The 20,827-nt window shown below is 39.0% G+C and overlaps 1 protein-coding gene across 1 annotated transcript in view; it reads left to right on the forward strand.

The window, feature by feature from the left end:
- PLCL1 (phospholipase C like 1 (inactive)) overlaps window positions 1-20,827 on the forward strand; it is a 363,413-nt gene that overhangs the window by 303,987 nt on the left and 38,599 nt on the right. The window contains exon 5 of the mRNA XM_004601252.2: window positions 2,390-2,499. Within this exon, the coding sequence (XP_004601309.2) occupies window positions 2,390-2,499 (110 nt within the window). The remainder of the gene's footprint in view (window positions 1-2,389; window positions 2,500-20,827) is intronic.

Genomic DNA, 20,827 nt, shown 5'->3' on the forward strand with positions numbered 1-20,827 from the left:
AGCTTGGCAACCTATGAAAACGTTTTATTACTGATATTGAAGCTTTGTTCCCAAATTGCCCACTTCATCTCTATAATTTGAATCACAATCCTATTACTTTTATTGTCTTTTGCCTCATTTACTAGTCCTCATTTTAATTTAATTTTATTACCTTTTATTAAGATACTGTGATTTACAATAGTGTAAATGGAAGTTTCATACATACGTTGTCCAAACACCAACCACACCTACCACCAGGGTACCTGCTTCCCTCTATAATTGTTCCTTCCCATTCACCCTCCCTGCCTACCTGCAAACCCCTCTCCCCATAAAGTCAGTTCTCTAGATAAATCCTCCAGTTCTGTTACCTCTGACCTCTATCTTTTATATATCATGTATGAGAGAGATCATTCTATATCTATCTCTATCTTTCCTTTTTTATTTTTTATTGAATCACCATGTGGAAAGTTACAAAGGTTTCAGGCTTAAGTCTCAGTTACATAAAGCTCAAACACCCATCCCTTCACCAGTGGGTATATTCCACCACCAAGAACCACAGTAAACCTCCCCCTTACCCCCCACCCCTCCAGCCCCAGATCCTGCCTGTGTAGCTGATAAATTTCACTTTACTTTCTCTTTACTTTGATTACATTCAATATTTCAACAAAACACTCACTATTATTGTTTGGAGTTTCTCCCCCACAATGTCAGACCTGCTACAAAGGAAGCATTTGTTAATTTGTTTTCCAATGCTAAGAATTAAGAGATATGAGGTCGTGTGGCTACAATAGCGGCCACGAGATTTTAGATTTCTGTATTTTAGTAACTAAGTCCAAAGAAATTTCTGCCAGAAGTTGCATCATTGCTAGATCTTACCTCTCTGCTACATTATATTCCATATATGAGTGCAATCTTTCTATGTCTGTCTCTTTCTATATTCCTATCTTTCTAAGGAATTTCACCAGCATGATACTCTAGTTCCATCTATGTCTTGGTCAATTACATGAGTTTATCCTTTCTAACAGCTACATATTATTGCATGCTGTATTGATACACAACTTCATAGCCATTCATTTGCTGTTGGATATTTGAGTTGTCTTCATATCTTGGCTATTATACTAAGTGCTGCAATATAGTTGTCTGTATTAATAATGGTTCTGTGTTTAGAGGTAGATGTTAAGAAGCGATATCTTGCTGGGTCATACGGGAGTTTTATTCCTACAGTTTTGGGTTATTTTGGGGGAAGGATAGACCCAGCTGTGTTCATGGCTTACTCCTGGCTCTGTGCTGAGAGATTACTCTGTTATTACTATTATATGCAACACTGAGGATTGAATCTGGGTCAGCTACATACAAGTGTAGCTGTACAAGTGCCTTACTGTACTTATCCCTCCATCCCCACAACATCTCTTTTGTTTTTGGACCACACATAACAGTACCTAGGGCTTACTCCTGGCTCTGTGTTCAAGAATTTCCTCTGGTGGTGCTTGAGTACCATAGATCAAACCTGGATCTACTACGTAAGTGAACACCCTACTTATTGTAATATCTCTCTGGGTGTCATTCTTAATGGAGAAACAATAGAAACCTAATATAATATTCAGACGGTAATAATCTATATACTGTATTAAATATCTTTATTTAAACATTTAAAGTGTCTCCTGTGGAGAAGAGACCTTATTGGCTTGGATCTAGATAATACTAGGGGTAGGAGTTCCAGAAAGAGACACTTTTGACTCAGTATCAGGCATAGCATTTCAAAGATGGAAATTGTTGCCCAGAAAGTGTGATTCCTATCCCTGAAGTGCTAAGACAAAGGCTGAAGAAGCAGATGATGGATACTTTTTAAAGTAGTATTTAAATTTGAGAAAATGGTTTAGTTAAAAAATAACTTTCAGGCCATTTCCAAATCTGAAACATTTCAGTGTATCCAGGAATGCTATTTTTACAAACTATTTAAATTTTACCCAACCTTGGCTAATTACTGTTATCTATGTAGTCTCCAGGGAATATTTTCAAGATCTTTGTATATTTTATAAAGGAAAAAAGAAATGTGCACACATCACATATGGTTAGACTTCACACATTATACCATTTTATCTAAAAACCAGGCAGAGGTTAAACATGATGTATTTCAACTATTGGAAGAGTTTATTTCTTAACTTCTCATGTGTTTATGGCTTCTCATTTGTTAAAATATAATTTTGCCTAATTCATTGGTGACTATTATGCTAGTTTTTCACTAGAAATAATCATTTGATGCAAAGAACAGATTAAGAAAGAGAATTTAGCATTTTTAAAGTTATGAGAGAAATGATGAGTAAGAGAAATTTTCTTTTTCATAAAATAATTTTATAATAAAATGCACAGTAAAAATTATACTGACATCTTGTGTGTTCTCTTTTCAAAGGGATGGAGTTCCATGAGGAACTTCATAACCTGGGGGCAAAAGAAGGCCTAAAAGGAAGAAAACTCAACAAGGCAACAGAGAGCTTTGCATGGAACATAACCGTATTGAAGGTATATTAAATCCCCAAGTGCCCTTTGCTTCTTTCCCCCTCTTATCTTCAATGAATAGAGAAGTACTAGCTGTTGAAAACAAGAGATTTGAATGTTTAAATGTGTTGCCTGTTAACCAGGTTCATGCTTTTAGTAATAGAGCGTGCAGCCTGGAACTGAAACAGTTTTGCTGTAGCAGGGTTTTGAGACTGAGAGTGAAAGCTGAGGACAGCATGATCCAATTTTAGTGCCTGATTGATGCGTTGTTGTTTTGTTTGTTTGTTTTTGTATTTTACTCACAAGAACACTGCTCCTCAAGTTAAGATGGCTCTTTTTCTTTGTGGAAGGATAATGCCAAATGTTGGAAAAGTATCCAATAGGAGTGACTTGGTACCCAGAGGCAACAGGAACAAAGACCATGAGAACAGGTCTTCAGTAGGAAGCATGTGACTTGTGTTGCGGGGAGTGGATAGAGAAGGGACCACTACAATAATGGAATGGGAAGTGTTCAGGTGGAAGGACTAGAGGGGGTTGAAACTAGAGGGAGTAAAGTGTTATGCATGAAACCCTATTGGCAACCATACTGTAAACCACAGTGTCAAAATTTATAAAAGCAAAAAAGTCCCTCCCTTGGAGGGAGGTGAGTGGGTAGTCGGCAAAAGGCAGGGTTTGGGAGGGGAGAGGGGCGGTAGGTATTAGTAGAAGGAAGCAGACATGGGTGAAAGGATTGGTATTGAAACATTATATTTCTGAAACCCAATCATGAATAACTTCCTAATTTACAGTGACTTAATACAAATGTTCTAAAATAAGTGATTTTGAAGCATCTTATATACAGAATATCTGCTCCATTTAGCATTATTTTAAGAACAATTTCAGTTTGTAATTTCTATACTTTTTGCAAATACCTTGCAGCCAGTTTCTAGAGATTATGGCTCACAAATTAGTCTTAGAGTTTTCGAATAAGTACGTATCTTTTTATATTTTGTTTATGCTTGTTTGTTCTTTGTATTTGGGCCACACTGAGCTGTGCTCAGGGTTAATCCTGCCTCTCTGCTTAGGGATCACTCCTGGTGGTGCTGGGAGACAATAGATAATGCTGGGGATTGAACTGGATTTGTTACAGGCATCACTAGTCCATTAACCCTGCACTATTTCTCTGACTCTTTTCATCTTTTCTTTCATGATAACAATAACTTTTTTAGGCAGTGAGAATATTTTTTTTCTTGATAGTATGGGGGAAGACAAATGACCACAGACAAAATTAATTGCTGACCTGTCAGAAAAGATGAGGTTATGAAATTTGCATGTAAGTGGACCAGCATGGAAAGTATCATGCTAAGTGAAATGAATCAGAAGGAGAGACAGACATAGAAGAATTGTACTCATCTGCAGGATATAAAACAACAGAATGGGAGACTAACACCCAAGAATGGTAGAAAAAAGTACCAGGAGGTTTGCTCCATGGCTTGGAAGCCAGCCTCACATGCTGGGGGAAAAGGCAGCTCAGATAGACCAACTAAAGTGTGGTTGGAGGACCTGCTCAGGATGGGAGAGGCGTGCTGAAAGCAGACTATAGATTGAACATGATGGGCACCCAATTCCTCCATTGCAAACTGAAACACCCAAAAGGAGATAGAGATTAAAAGGGAATGCCCTGCCACAGAGGCGGGGTGGGGTGGATGGGGACAGGAGGAGGGTGGGAGGTATTCTGGGGTCATTGGTGGAGGAGAATGGGCACTGGTGGAGGGATGGGTACTCGAGCATTGTATGACTGAACAAGCATGAAAATATGTAAATCTGTAACTGTACCCTCAGATGATTCATTAATAAAAAACCAATAAATTTAAAAAAACAAAATTAATTGCTGATACTTAAAGAATACTATGTATTCTTTGTATATGTATGTATGCAATACTATGTATGCAAATACAAGTATTTGCAATACTTATATTGCAAATTTTCTAAAAATTAGCATTCTTGTACAACAATTCAAATCTCATTGTTCTCATTTTACAGGTAAGTAAATGAAGGCTTTGAAAACTGCTATGTAATACCTGAACTCTCTCAGCTAGGGAATAGTGAAGCTAATGTTTGAACTGGGGAGAGACTGACAACAGAGTAACCCTTCAGTCTGCTCCTCACATGTTTATGTGAAAGCGCTAGATGAACTGTGAACTACGCCAGTGTTTATGTACTTCAGGCCTCAGATATTTGTCAAGTTCCTGCTGTATCTTGGGCTGTGACAGGCAGTGGGAATTCATGGAGAATAAGAGGAATACTGACTTTGACGTCAAGAAATTCTCTGGGGCGGGTGAGGAGCAAAGACATCATTTGTTTAATGGTCCGGGATGAGCTGTCATGTAAATACAAAGGAGATCTTTTAGAAACTAGAGTATAACATAACAGTTGTGTGAACCCTGAAACAAATGGTACTCACTGAGCAGATATTTATGTAGACTTGTACATGTGTCAATACAGGAGAAAGATGCTATGGATATAAATATGTAGCATAATACTTTGGACTCAGTGTACAAGGGGAGACAGATATATTACTAATAGTGACCCAATTATCTGGCAAAATGACATGACATGTACTGGTGGCTAAATAGTTTAAATGTTTCCTCTTCTTTGCAGCAACTATATTACCCTGACACAACTTATATTGACCTTGTTAGGACTCTTTTTCACAGAAGTTGAGGGTTGGAAGGTTTAAATCTCTTGACTTCAGTTTACAAATGGTACAGCTGAGATTTTAACTCACGTGGTAGTTCTAGCCATGACTGTTCTTCTGCCTCCTGTAAAATTCAGTCCAGGCATGCAATCAAATCTAGGCAGCTTGTGCAGGGGGAAAGAACACAGATTTTGTGCAGATTGCCTCATGTTGTATATAAATCTGTCTGAGAGTGTCTACCAGCTATTTTTGAGAATTAAATAACAATAAAAAGTGAATCAAAGCATTCAAAATAGACTACGTATATTATACATACATATATATACATAGTATCACATATAATGTATATATATCTATATATGCATATATATTTGTATGCTATCAGTTTTTGTCCATTTCTTTGACAGGTAATGATAACTATTAAAGGAACTAAGTTTTTTTCTATTTGCTAATTCTAGCTTAAGCTTATTTGTTATATTTGAGGTTGCTTTGTGTAAAATTTGTTTTAGTAGTAGAAGCTGTTTACTAGAAGAGACCTAGAAAATTCTGTATGAATCAATAAATCATTTAAACAATCATTTGAACACAGATTTGGGGATGGGATTTGGGGTCACACCCAGTGGTACTTAAAGCCTGTTCCTAGCTCTTTGCTCAAGAGTGACTCCTGGTGGTAGTTGGGGATCACTATGCAGTGCTGAGGATTGAACTTTGATTGGTGCATTAAGGCACATGCCTTACCTCTTGTACCTCTTCTCCAGCTCCAGTGCTGATATTTTGAAATACAATTGATTTATGGTTAAGGAACATGTAGCTTGAGACCTTAGAATTTAAACAAAAATAGTTGTGTAAAACACAAATATAAAAAGAGAGGCGAGCGCGGGTGGCGAGGCAGGTGAAGGAACGGAACGGAGCCAAGATGTTGGTCTCACCGCAGTTTATTCCGATCTCATCTCCATTCTCCTCTGATTCTCCTCCTGCTTCTTCCTCCCCCATCCTACTTCATTCTCTCTCTCTCTCTTTGCCTCTCTCCCGGCTCTCAGTCTCTCTCTCGATCTGTGGATCTGGCCCCCGTGGATCTGGCCCTGTGGATCTGGCCCTCCAACCCACTCTTACAGCCTAGTTAAATCTCCCCAGCATGAGGGGGTTGGGGCATACCCATAGGTGTGGTCAGCAATAGGGTAAGGTTCTTTTCCCTCAGGGGATGCTTCTCCTAGGACTTAATTCTCTTTCAGCAGGAGGATCCACCCAAGGGCAGAGTCTCCTCAGCCAGCAAACATATAAGAATTCATAATATTAATCATTTTGTATGGACACAATAAGAGATGCATTAAAGCTTATAGAATTGCTCTCCTGGGGCCATCTCAATCTCAGACTACAGTGCTCAGGCCAGATCAGTCTTTCCTATCCCTGGCAGGGTCCCAGTCTCATAATTACTATTGGATCATGACAGCATTTGTCTATGATCAAGCTCTTAACTTATAGTTAAGAATTAGGCACTTTGGCCAGGCCCATCTCGATGCCAGGGTAGCACATAACTCACCGCTTGCCCTGGATACTTCCCGTCCCACGTCGGGGACCCTACTTTGGGGTGCTAGGAACTGAGGGCAGCTGAGGCTTAAGCGGAGAAAGCAGATGCCTGGGAAGGAATAATATTCGAGGCCAATTAAGTCTTAAGTTATAAAAACATAATATTGTCTTCTTGTGTCTATACAAAAAAGACATAGCTTTAAAGTAAATTATTCAAAAGGCATAAAGAGGAGAGAAAGGCAATGTTATAATATTCAGTGTCCTAGGAAGTTCTGACCTTACCAATTAACAGAGTTTGATTAGAGGAAGAGCAGAAAAATTGGTAGAAGTGGTTACAGATAAACAAAGGAATGGGAGTGACTTGGGAGCACTTTGATGGGTGTGACTGATAAACCTAAGCTCCTTGTGGCAAGGGGGAAAGGACAAACCAATGATATCCAACAAATAGTAAACTTTTCCAAGCTCCTAATATTTTCTTTCTCTTATACTCTATTTGGTAGAAACTTTGCCCACATGAACATTTTTCAAGTGCTTTTCCAAGTGCTGAAAAATGATCTCCTAGAATTTTGAATTTTTAGCTAAAAGAAAAAGAGATGATTACCCTTGTCAGAGGCTGTGTATTTCTGTGGTATCTCTGAGAAGATCCTCTTTTCTAAGTCTCTTCATCTGTTCTTGTCACTTGGATCTGGAGCATGTAGTTACTGATCGATTTATTCTCCAACCTTCCTAAAGCTTCCTAGAGCTTCTTAAATTCTTCCAGTAAATTATTTGCCATAGGTTTTCTGAAATTAATGCCCATTGGCCTATAACTGATTAAATTAGTAGTAACTACCATAATAAGACATAATCACTGAATTAGTGGGTTATAGATAATTTATACTTGTAAAACACTTCATTGACTACTACATTTTCTTACACATATGCTTTCCACTATCTAAAATGAGGGGGTGTGGATTGACTGACAATTATTGAAAATGTAGTTTCATATAGCTAAAAATAATTAACTACAATATGATTTCCAACAAGTAAGGAAGAACCGATAAAATGAGAAATTTATCCTCAAGGACTTGGTGGTTTATGGCATGGAATAGTGTTACATTATCTTTAAAAATCAATTTAAGAATTTAAGATAATTTTAAAATTATTTTTTACTGATCATTATTACTTTATTTGAGGGCTGGAGATATAGTACTGTAGATAGAGTGCTTGCCTTGCACATGGCTGATCTGGGTTCCTTCCTTGGAACCATAAATGGTCTCACAAGTCCTGCCAGGAGTGATCCCTGAGTACAGAGGCAGGAGTAAGTCCTGAACACTGTCAGGTGTGGCCCCTAAACAGACAGAAAGAAGAATCTACCAATGGCAGTTTCCCCAACTCCTCACATTAGAGTGAGAGTTAATACATAAAGTGATGCTTACCAAATAAAAGTGCTTTGTTATGGATTATCTTATTTTTTATACTGAACATTCAGTGTGTACACTAATAAGTTATGATTTTCACACAACATCATAAGTAATTTTTATATAACTATGTAGAGTTACTGCTAAGGGAAAACTGAGGCTAAAGAGGTGAAGTCACCTCCCCATTGGCATTGAGGTGATAAATTATGATGATTTCAGCCCATTCTGATCCATCATTTCAGGAGCATGTATAGTATCATAATAACTATAGTTGTGGGAACAGCTAATTTTCTATGTATCATCATTATACTGGGTGCTTTGTTTTTTATTATATTACTTTTATTTTTTACTTTTATTGATTACTTTTTATTATATTACTTAAACCAAGGGGGTTGGGATCCTGTCCAACTACTATTTCTCATGCTTATGAAATAGCACAAATATTCTACTGCCTTGGCACTAAAGTCAGAGAGGTAGTGCAGAAAGGTACGTTGTGAGAGCATAGACTGAGAACCCCAATTCTCCTTGTTCTGAGACATTTCCTAAGCAACTCTATGGCTGGATTCTGCTTCCCAAGTATACTTTTCTGGTGTAAATATAGTGAGTTAATCAAGTGATATAACTAGTCCCATCTGCCTAGCAGTTACATTTATTTTTATATATGAGTCAGTTAACTTCCTCAGTTTTTATCAGTCCATCTTCTATGAGCTTGGTTAGCATGAATCAGCTCCCTAAGGCCTCATCGTCCCTGAGTGAATGGATGCAATTATGTCCCTGGACAGATATCAATGAGATTATGAAAGCAAAACAACAACAACAAAAAACCAGAAATACCAAAGCAGAAAACCAGACCCTGGACCCACCCTGTGGATCCAGCACAGATTAGTTCAGTTTTCTCTCTTCACTATTTAATTCTAGTTATTTTTTCTTTGTTTATTTTTGTGGGGGCCATGTCCAGCAGTACTTGGGGATTTCTCCTGGCTCTTTGCTCAAGGCTTACTCTTGGTGGTGCTCAGGGGACCATACGGAGTGCTGAGGCTTAAACCTGGGTTAGCTGAATGTAAGGTAAACAGCTCCAAATATTTTATCATGTCACTGTATCACAGTCACTGTCATCCCCGTTGATCATCGGTTTGCTTGAGCGGGGACCAGTCATGTCTCCATTCATCCTAGCCCTGAGATTTTAGCAGCCTATATTTACTCATCCTTCCCAACGGTGCAGCATTGGAGGCTCTTTTAGGGTCAGGGGAATGAGACCCATCATTGATACTGTTTTTTGGCATATTGAATATGCCACAGGGAGCTTGCCAGGCTCTGCTGTGCAGGCAGAATACTCTTGGTAGCTTGCTGGGTTCTCCGAGACGTAGAACTAGATAATTGCTTCCAGAGGCTTTGTTTTTATAGTCTCTGGATGTTGGAAATTGATGGGATTACACTGCAGTGGGGGTGAATTTCTGGGTGTGACCACCTAGCTACTGGAAAATGGGGTATCTGGGTGGAGGGGGCCTAGTCCCAATCAGAGCAGGCTTGGAGATCTCAGCCCCGGGTCCTGCACATCTGGGTTCCTCTGCCAGTTTCTTCATGCATGAGGCTTATCCAAGCGTGTGGAGAGTGGCCTTTGAGAATGGCTGTGACTGGGTTCTGGAGATCTTCGGCTGCCAGGGCTCTGCTTGTGGCAGGGAGGGAACCTCAATCTGCCCCTCTCCGAGGGGCCTCAGTGAAGACAGCCAGGTGTGGGGGCAAGAAACTCTGCCATATATCATAGATATTGGAAACAATTTTTACTTTTGTTATCTCTACTCTTGTTTCGATAGGGGAATGAACTGTCTTTAACTGAACAAGCTATATCTTACAGTAACCATTCTTAGCGATGCTGTGAATGAATTTGATCATTTTCTGCCAACCTGCCGTAAGAACACTTAATGAATAAGGAATCTGGTTTCTGTTTCCTGCACTTATTGAATCTCTATAAAGCAAATATCACCTTTCTGTGTAGAAAGGGAGAGAGAGAAAAAGCCAATCAGGGTTTTAAAAAGTAGGCAGAGTATTCCATTGTGTAGATGTACCAAGTTTCTTTAACCAGTCATCTGTTTTTGGACAACTGGCCTCACATGCTGGGGGAAAAGGCAGCTCAGATGGAGAAGGGAACACCAAGTAGAGGATGTTGGGAGGACCCATTTGGGTTGGAATATGTGATCTGAAAATAGACTATAGACCGAACATGAAGGCCACTCAATACCTCTATTGCAAGCTACAACACCCAAAAGGAGAGAGAACAAAAGGGAATGCCCTGCCACAGAGGCAGGGTGGGGTGGTGGGGATGGGGTAGGGGTGGTGGGAGGGATACTGGGATCATTGGTGGAGGTGAATGGGCACTGGTTGAGGGATGGGTAAACGATCACTGTATGAGTGAAATGCAAACACAAAAGTTCATAAGTTTGTAACTGTACATCACAGTGATTCTCTAATAAAAAGTTTTTTAAAAAAAGAAAGTTGGCAGAGACAAAGAGGGAGACCAGGATAGAGCACAGTGGTGGAAACCTAAGCAACAGAGAGTGGCTAGACTGCAGCAATGAGTTTTTTAATAACAAGGTTCTGCTAAAGAAGGAAAGAAGTGACTACTGAACTGGCCTTCAGGGTTTGTGTGGTCAAGGTCAATGCTTTCCATGTAGTGGAAGTTTATAAGCAATTCCTCTATCAAAATTTGCAAAGGTCACACTGCTTTTTTGGTATGACTTTTTTTTTTTTGCATTTTCTTTACTGGGGTGGGGGGTGGCGAGGAAGTGAGGAGAAGTGAGAGCTTCCCAAGGAGTGCTCAGGAGGTCTGGGGACCGCTTCTAGTAATATTTAGCCAGCAGATCAAATGATTCAGTGCTAGGGCTTAATGATACAGTGGTGCGTGGTGGAGCTGGGGGCCTCCAGGGACATATCCAGTAGCCCCTGGGTTCTGTGCAATGTACTGGGGTAGAATTTGGGTCCCTGCACAGCCACAGCATGTGTCTGAGCACTGGGTTCACTCATTGGCCCATGTATTAGTTCTTTAACCCTCTATAGACACAAGCTGGAATTTTCAGGACCTCCAATAAGTCCACTATCTCCAAAACTGCTCTAGCAGAAGCAGTTTTTAATTTTTTTCTTTAAATAACAAATCTAAGGCTGATTTAGAAATGAAGTTTTAGTCCCTAAACAAATTCATAAGTTTACTAAGAATGAAACCTCATGAAAAGCAACATTGGCAAATCTTGAGAAGCAACACCCTTAATCCCGATAAACCTATGGAAAATACTTTTTAATGGTGCACACAAAATATCAAATTAGGCTGTAATTGCCTTCTGTCTTAACTTAGAATATCCTATTGTGTTTAAGAGTTTAGTACCAAAGGATATTGTACCATGAGTCTAGAAATCTAAATACTGTTTTTAAAAAATTATCTTTCTGGGCCAGGGTTTCTCACCTGAAGATTGGAATAGACAATATAGTTGTTGGAGATCTTCCCATTTAATGATTCTATGTTTTCAGTTCTTTATGTGGATAAACTACATTACTCTGAATAAAATTTTTGATCTTTTATTATTAAACTTAGTGTACATTTGTATATTCTTTTTTTTGACTTTTAACCAATCCAAAATTTATTATTTTTTTTAATTGAATTTCCATGAGATATAATTCCAAAGCTTTCATGATTGAGTTTCAGTCATAAAATGATTGAACATCCATCTCTTCACCAGTGCACATTTTTCACCACCAATATCCCCAGTATCCCTCCTTCCACCCCCCCCAACCCCCCCCCCCCCGCTTCTATGCTAGACAATTTCATTCTTACTCTGTCTTTTGGGGCATTATGATTAGCAATGCATATACTGAGAGGCCATCATGTTTGGTCCTTTACCTACTTTCAGCACACTCTCCCATCCCAAGCAGTCCCTCCAACCATCACTGATTGACTTAGTGATCCCCTCAATTGCTCAATGGTTGGGAGCCTGCCTCATGAATGGGGGGAGAAGATAGCTGGGATAGAGAAAGGACATATATATATATATATATATATATATATATATATATATATATATTCTTTTTTATTTCATTTCACCCATCATATATTTTTTAATTAGTCTATTACACTTTGAAAATCTTACTATACTCAGTTTCTATTCTTTACAGAGTCTCCTACTGTGAGCCTTTCCACTGCTGTCTTCTCTATTTTTGACTTATCTTTCCAACTGACTGGCTTATACTTATCATCTGGCTGGAAATTTTTCCCCAGTAATCTTTATTGTGTTAAAATACACATTTTGACCACTCTAATACCTTACACAAATGAAATTATACAGTATTTATCTTTATATAACTGTATTATTTTACTTAATGTAATAGCCTCAAGGATTATACATGTTGTAAAATTTGTCAGAATTCACTTCCTGAAAATTTATAAGCTTTGACAAAAAGGCTGAATGATACTGGATTGTATGTAAAAGTCACATTTTGCATATCTTTTGATAGGCACATGGGTACTTCCATATTTTAGCTTTTGTAAACAATGCTACTATAAATATGGGTATGGGGATATCTCACTGAGTTCCTCATTTCAGTTCTTTTAGATTTGTTCTAATTCAGATTAACTGAATAGGTAATTTTCAGGTAACTTGGTAATATGATAATTTTTTAGGACCCATCATACTTTTTTATATCAGCTGCACCATTGAAATACATATTCTGAAAATATTTTATCTCTTTCTGGGTTTGTCTTTTTATCTTTTGATGTACAGAGTTTTAAAATTCTTCCTTCCTTCCTTCCTTCCTTCCTTCCTTCCTTCCTTCCTTCCTTCCTTCCTTCCTTCCTTCCTTCCTTCCTTCCTTCCTTCCTTCCTCCCTCCCTCCCTCCCTCTCTTCCTTCCTTCCTTCCTTCCTTCCTTCCTTCCTTCCTTCCTTCCTTCCTTCCTTCCTTCCTTCCTTCCTTCCTTCCTTCCTTCTCCTTTCTTGCCATATCCAGTTGTGCTCCCAGGCTTACACTCCTGGCTCTGTGCTCAGGGATCACTCCTGACAGGACTAAGGGGTACCATATGTGGTGCCAGGGACCTATTTGCGTGTCTGCTGTGGGTTAGGCAAGTGCCTTCCCTGTTGTACTATGTTTCTGGGCCCAAAATGTTCGTTTTGTTTGTTTTTTGTTTGTTTTGGGGCCACATCCGGTGATGGTCAGAGGTTACTCCTGACTCTGCACTCAGAAATCACTCCTGACAGTGCTGAGGGAACCACATTAGATGCTGAGGATTGAACTTGGGTTGGCCATGTGCAAACTTAGCACCCTATCCACTCTACTATTGCTCTGGCCCATGTCCCTAACATGTTCTTGAAATATTTTTATGTATCTTTTCTTCTAAGAGTTTTATGGTATCTGACCTTGAAGTTTGGTCTTTGGTCTATTCTGTTTTCTTATTTTGCGGATGTTAGGAAAGAGTTCAACTTCACATTTTCACATGTGTCTGTCCAGCTTTCCAGTACTTTCACTGAAAAGGCTGTTTTTCCCCTAATGAATGACATCTTTACACTTGTCAAAAAAATTTGAGCATACATGCAAGTATTCTTTTCTGGGATCCCTATTCTTTACCACTTCTGTATATAAGGATACACTACTTTAAGAAAAAACATCACTATCTTGATTACTATAACTTTGTAGTAAGTTTTAAGATTAGTATTCTGAATCTCACAGTGTTATTTATTCCTTTAAAAATACTTTTGGTATTCATTGGTTTTTGAAATGATACATAAATTTTAGGGTGTGTGTTTTTCTATTTGTACAGAAGCATGACTGGGATCTTGATAAGGATTGTGCTGAAACCGTAGATTGCTTCTGGCAGCATTGTCATCTTAACAATATTGTTTTCCAATTGGGAAATTTTACAAGCAAAATGTTACTTTACCTTTTCTTTTATTTTGTGAGGGTTTTCTGAAGTGAAAATTAAAAAGATTATGATGATTAAATTGGTTAATAATATATAGAAGCTTTCTTCTGAATGTATAGGTTGCAGTATATTAAAATTCACAGTTTTGTTGTAGCTGTAAGAATTTACAGTGTTATTAATTACTACCACAAAGCATACTTTTTTTTGTCTGTTTACCTATCTGTTCAGCTTAGTTATGTGTCTATCTGCTCAAAAAACTCACCAATCAACCTAAAGAAGTTTTCTGTTCTTAAATTGTGCCTAAAAGCCAGTGAAAGAGATATTTTGTATTGATCTAGCCCGTGTTTTTGCTAGGCTACATTTTGTTGCTGTTGTTTCTGGGAGGCCAGATGTGACGCCAAAGACAGATCCTGGCACTCGAACTGCTGTAATATCACTCTGGCTCCTCTATATTTGTTTAATTTTTATTTCATTTTGAAAAGCATTATATTTTTGTCTATTTAAAGTTTTTAAAAATGATTCTTTTTGAATTTTTGAAAGCATTGGTTATATTTGTCATGCTGAAATGTTTGAACTTTTGCAAGCCTTTGTGGTATTCATCATGCTGAAATGTTTGGAGATTGTCACTGAGAAGGGCAAAATAGTGATGATGCCAACATTCAGGGTCTAATTCTTGCAATAGCCAGTTTAGTCTTACTCAGCCTAGCAAGCCCTAGTCCATCAATACTTTCAGCCAGCTGCCTTACAATGCCTTGTCATTTATCCCCAGAAAGAAGGGGAGAGAAGTGGATGGATAAGTTTTAGAAAAGCAACGAATATCATGTGTCAGTTCTATTGACAAGTATATTGTTAGGCGTATTCGATATGCCAAAAACAGTAACACGTCTCACAATGGAGATGTTACTGGTGCCCACTTGAGCAAATCAAAAATAAAGGGAGAAAGAAGAAATATAGATAAGGAAGGAACAAGAAAAAGAGAAAGAAAGGGAGAAAGAAGAAATATAGATAGAAAGAAAGAAAGGAAGGAAGGAAGTAAAGAAATAGGAAGGAAGAAAGAGAGTAAGAAAATGTCATGCTCAAGGATGACAGTGACAGTGATAAAATGAAAAATCTTATAAGGAAATACCTCTATTCCTGTGATTTTATATGCTAATTTTAATAGATATATGATTTGACTAGGTATTTGAAAAAGTACTCCTGGACATAATTTTAGAACCCTATCATTTTTGATTGATTCATGCAGAATAAGGACACTTTCTCTCTTATCTTAAAGAAAAAAGCTTATTTCGAGACTAGACAGTACAGTCTGTAAGGCACTTACCTTGCACATGGCTGATCCGGGTTTGATCCTGAGCACCACATGTTTCCCTGAGCCTTCCAGGAATAAACCCTCAGTGCAGAGTAGTACATCCTGAGGCACCAATGGGTGTGTGTTGTTCCCCAAACAAAAACGTTGATTTATTTCTACCTCAGAAGAAAGTAAGATAAAATGTATAAAAGAACCTTCTAAATATATAAATTAGCAAGCGTTGGTTGTGTGTGAAATCATATATTAGTACATTAGTGACTATCAGTTTTGTACCTGGGAATGTGGTGGAGAATTAACACATGGTTCCCTGCTCTCATGGAGCTTACGGTGTTGAAGTGAAGGCAGACATATAATAAAAATTTCTGTGTGGTGAGTGCTCTGAAGGAGAGGGTGCATGGTGTTACAGGATTTGACCTAATAGGAAAGGTCAGGGAAATCTTCCATAAGGAAGTACCAGTTAAGCAAAGAGTAAATTTAGCCTTTCATGCATTCTAAAACCCTGCCTTGTATTTTGATACTTGAGTGTGGTTGCCAAAACAATCTGAAAGGACTGTCAGTGAAAAGAAACATATCAAAATAAAGATGTGCTGGACCTCCTCCACTTGGTCTGGGGAGTTCTGAAATGTCTGCCTTGCTCATTTAATTAGCACTCATCAGCATCATGGCTAATTTGTTGCTATATCAAATCTGGTCCTGAGTCATTTTTCTAATTACTTGTGAATGTAATCACTCACCTTCTGAAAAATAATCTGCAGCAAAGTTCCATGTCCTTGTGTATCCATAAAATTTAGTTGACAGCTTGTAGTTGCAGAGGTGGATTTCAGAGCGTTTTTTTTTAAATTTATTTATTTTTAATTAGAGATTCACCGTGAGGGTACAGTTACAGATTTATACACTTTTGTGCTCATACTTCCCTCATACAAAGTTTGGGAACCCATCCCTTCACCAGTGCCCATTCTCCACCACCCGTAAACCCAGTGTCCCTCCCACCCTCCCCAATCCCATCTCCCCCCCACCCCACCCTGCCACTGTGGCAAGGCATTCCCTTCTGTTTTCTCTCTCTAATTAGCTGTGTGGTTTGCAATAAAGGTGTTGAGTGGCCGCTGTGCTCAGTCTCTAGCCCTCATTCAGCCCGCAACTCCCTTCCCCCACATGGCCTTCGACTACAATGTAGTTGGTGATCGCTTCTCTGAGTTGACCTTTCCCCGGAACGTGAGGCCAGCCTCGAAGCCATGGAGTCAACCTCCTGGTACTTATTTCTACAGTTCTTGGGTGTTAGTCTCCCACTCTGTTATTCTATATACCATAGATGAGTGCAATCTTTCTATGTCTGTCTCTCTCTTTCTGACTCATTTCACTCAGCATGAAACTTTTCATGCCCATCCACTTGACTACAAAATTCTTGACCTCCTTTTTTCTAACAGCTGCATAGTATTCCATTGTATAGATGTACCAAAGTTTCCTCAACCAGTCATCCGTTCTGGGGCATTCGGGTTTTTTCCAGATTCTGGCTATTGTAAACAGTGCTGCGATGAACATACATGTGCAGATGTTGTTTCGATTGTACTTTTTTGCCTCTCTGGGATATATTCCCAGCAGTGGTATTGCTGGGTCAAATGGGAATTCAATATCTAATTTTTTGAGTGTCGTCCAAATTGTTTTCCAGAAGGGCTGAACCAGTCGGCATTCCCACCAGCAGTGAGGAAGGGTCCCTTTCTCCCCACATCCTCTCCAACAGCGGTTGCTTTTGTTCTTTTGGATGTGTGCTAGTCTCTGTGGTGTGAGGTGGTATCTCAAAGTTGTTTTGATCTGCATCTCTCTGATGATTAGTGATGCAGAGCACTTTTTCATGTGCCTTTTGGCCATTCGTATTTCTTCCTTGGTAAAGTTTCTGTTCATTTCTTCGCCCCATTTTTTGATGGGGTTGGATGTTTTCTTCTTGTAGAGTTCAACCAGTGCTTTATATACCATTGATATCAACCCCTTATCTGATGGGTATTGTGTAAATATCCTTTCCCATTCTGTGGATAGTCTTTGGATTCTGGTCACTGTATCTCTTGCGGTGCAGAAGCTTTTTAGTTTAATGTAGTCCCATTTGTTGATCTCTGTTTTTACTAGATTGCTTAGTTCCGTGCCACCTTTGAAGATACCTTTATCTTCAATATCGTGGAGGGTTTCGCCGACCTTGTCTTCAATGTACCTTATGGTTTGTGGTCTAATGTTGAGGTCTTTAATCCATTTTGATCTGACTTTTGTGCATGGTGTCAGGTCAAGGTCTAAACCCATTTTTTTGCATGTGGTTGTCCAGTTGTGCCAGCACCATTTGTTAAAGAGGCTTTCCTTGCTCCACTTCACATCTCTTGCTCCCTTATCAAAGATTAGATGGTCATACATTTGGGGTTGTGTGTAGGGATATTCCACCCTGTTCCATTGGTCTACGGCTCTGCCTTTGTTCCAGTACCATGCTGTTTTAATTGTTACTGCTTTGTAGTAAAGTTTGAGGTTGGGGATGGTGATGCCTCCCATCATCTTTTTCCCAAGAATTGTTTTAGCTATCCTTGGACGTTTGTTATTCCATATGAATTTTAGGATTGCTTGATCCATTTCTTTGAAGAATGTCATGGGTATACTTATAGGGATCGCATTGAATCTGTATAATGCTTTAGGGAGTATTGCCATTTTGACAACATTGATTCTCCCTATCCACGAGCAGGGTATATGTTTCCATTTCCTCATGTCCTCTTTGATTTCATGGAGTAGCGTTATGTAGTTTTCTTTGTAAAGGTCTTTTACTTCCTTGGTTAAGCTGATTCCGAGGTACCTGATTTTCTGGGGCATGATTGTGAATGGGATTGCTTTTTTCATATCCCTTTCCTCTGCCTCATTGTTTGCATATATGAAGGCCATGGATTTTTGGGTACTGATTTTGTAGCCTGCAACTTTACTGTATAAGTCTATTGTTTCTAAGAGTTTCTTAGTAGAGGTTTTAGGCTTCTCTAGATATAGTATCATGTCGTCTGCAAATAGTGAGAGTTTGATTTCTTCCCTTCCTATCTGGATGCCCTTAATCTCTTTTTCTTGTCTAATAGCTATCGCAAGTACTTCCAGTACTATATTGAAGAGGAGTGGTGAGAGTGGGCATCCTTGTCTTGTGCCTGATCTCAGAGGAAAGGCCCTTAGTTTTTCCCCGTTGAGGATAATGCTTGCCGTAGGCTTGTGATAGATGGCTTCGACTATCTTGAGGAAAGTTCCTCCAAACCCCATTTTGGCGAGGGTTTTCATCATGAAAGGATGTTGGATCTTGTCAAATGCTTTTTCTGCATCTATTGATATGATCATATGGTTTTTATCTTTACTTTTGTTGATATGCTGGATTATGTTGATTGATTTCCGAATGTTAAACCATCCTTGCATCCCTGGGATGAATCCCACTTGGTCGTGATGTATGATCTTTTTGATGAGTTGTTGGATCCTATTTGCTAGTATTTTGTTGAGGATCTTCGCATCGGTGTTCATCAGGGAAATTGGTCTGTAATTTTCTTTCTTAGTGGTGTCTTTGTTTGCTTTTGGTATTAGGGAGATATGTGCTTCATAGAAACTGTTTGGGAGAGTTCCTGTTTTTTCAATTTCCTGGAAAAGTTTGAGGAAAACAGGCAATAAGTCTTCTTTAAATGTTTGGAAGAATTCGCCAGTGAAACCATCTGGGCCTGGGCTTTTGTTTTTGGGGAGGTTTTTGATTACCGTTTCAATTTCCTTAACATTGATGGGTCTATTCAGGTATTCCAGGTCTTCTTTCTTCAGTGTTGGGAGATTATAGGAATCAAGGAATCCATCCATTTCTTTTAGGTTCTCCTTTTTTGTGGCATAAAGACTTTCAAAGTAGTCTCTAATGATCTTTTGAATCTCACTGGTTTCTGTTATGATGTCCCCCTTTTCATTTCTGATTCGATTTATTAGAGTTTTCTCTCTTTCTTTCTTTGTGAGACTTGCTAGCGGTTTATCAATCTTATTTATTTTCTCAAAGAACCAACTCTTTGTTTCATTGATCTTTCGGATTGTTTTTTTGGTTTCGATGTCATTAATTTCTGCTCTAATTTTTATTATTTCTTTCCTTCGGTCTGGTTTGGGGTCCTTTCTCTGGTCCTTTTCTAGGGTCTTGAGTCGTGAAGTCAAGCTATCTATGTGGGTCCTTTCTTCCTTCCTGAGGAATGCTTGGAGAGCTATAAATTTTCCCCTTAACACGGCTTTAGCGGCGTCCCATAGGTTTTGGTAGCTCGTGTCTTCATTCTCATTTGTTTCTAAGTATCTTTTGATTTCTTCCTTGATTTCCTTCTTGACCCACTCATTGTTCAACATGGAATTGTTTAATTTCCAGGTGTTTGATTTGATTTTCCGTATTTGTGGGTGGTTAGCTTCTATCTTCAGCGCATCGTGGTCTGAAAAGATGGTTGATACAATTTCTATTTTTCCGATTCTATTGAGGTATGTTCTGGGGCCCAGTACATGGTCTATTTTTGAAAATGTTCCATGTGCACTGGAAAAGAATGTGTATTCTTTCTTTTTGGGGTGTAAGGCCCTGTATAGGTCTATTAGGCCTCTCTCTTCAATTTCTTCTTTCAGAGTCAGTGTTTCCTTGTTGAGTTTTGTTCTTGTGGATCTATCTAGAGGCGATAAGGCCGTATTGAAGTCTCCGACTACAATTGTGCTGTTAGTGATGTCCTCTTTGAAGTCTGTTAGGAGTCGTTTTAAATATTTAGCCGGTCGTTCGTTAGGAGCATATACGTTTAAGAGTGTGATTTCTTCCTGTTGTACATATCCCTTGATAAACAGAAAATGACCTTCGCTGTCCCTTTTGATCTTTTTCATCCTGAAATCTATGTTGTCGGATACCAGGATGGCCACTCCAGCTTTTTTAAGGGGGTTGTTTGCTTGGAGGATTGTTTTCCATCCTTTGACTTTGAGTCTATGTTTACTCTGTTTGTTCAGGTGTGTTTCTTGCAGGCAACAGAATGTTGGGTTTAATTTCCGGATCCATTTAGCCACTCTGTGTCTTTTGATAGGTGCATTTAGGCCATTGACATTGAGAGAGATTATTGTGATGTGGTTTTGTGTCATCTTTCTGTGGGATTTGTTGTTCTTATGGGGCTCCTCCTTGTCTTACAGTAGCCCGTTTAGACCTTCTTTCAAGATTGGTTTTGAGTCTATGAAGTTCCTGAGCTGTTGTTTATCCGAGAAATAGTGTATGGTTCCTTCGAGTTTGAGTGAGAGTTTAGCTGGATAAAGTATTCTTGGTGAGGCATTCATTTCGTTGAGTTTTTTCACTATGTCCCACCATTGTCTTCGGGCTCGGAGGGTTTCTTCTGACAGATCGGCCGTAAATCTGAGGGGTGCTCCTTTGTATGTGATTTCCCTCTTTGACCTTGCTACTTGTAGAATTGTGTCTCTATCTACAGCATCCGCCATTCTGACTATGATATGCCTCGGAGTCTTTTTATTTGGGTCTCTTTTTGCTGGCACTCTTCGGACTTCTTGTATCTGG

This window comes from Sorex araneus, chromosome X (assembly GCF_027595985.1).
Source record: "Sorex araneus isolate mSorAra2 chromosome X, mSorAra2.pri, whole genome shotgun sequence".
NCBI lineage: Eukaryota > Metazoa > Chordata > Mammalia > Eulipotyphla > Soricidae > Sorex > Sorex araneus.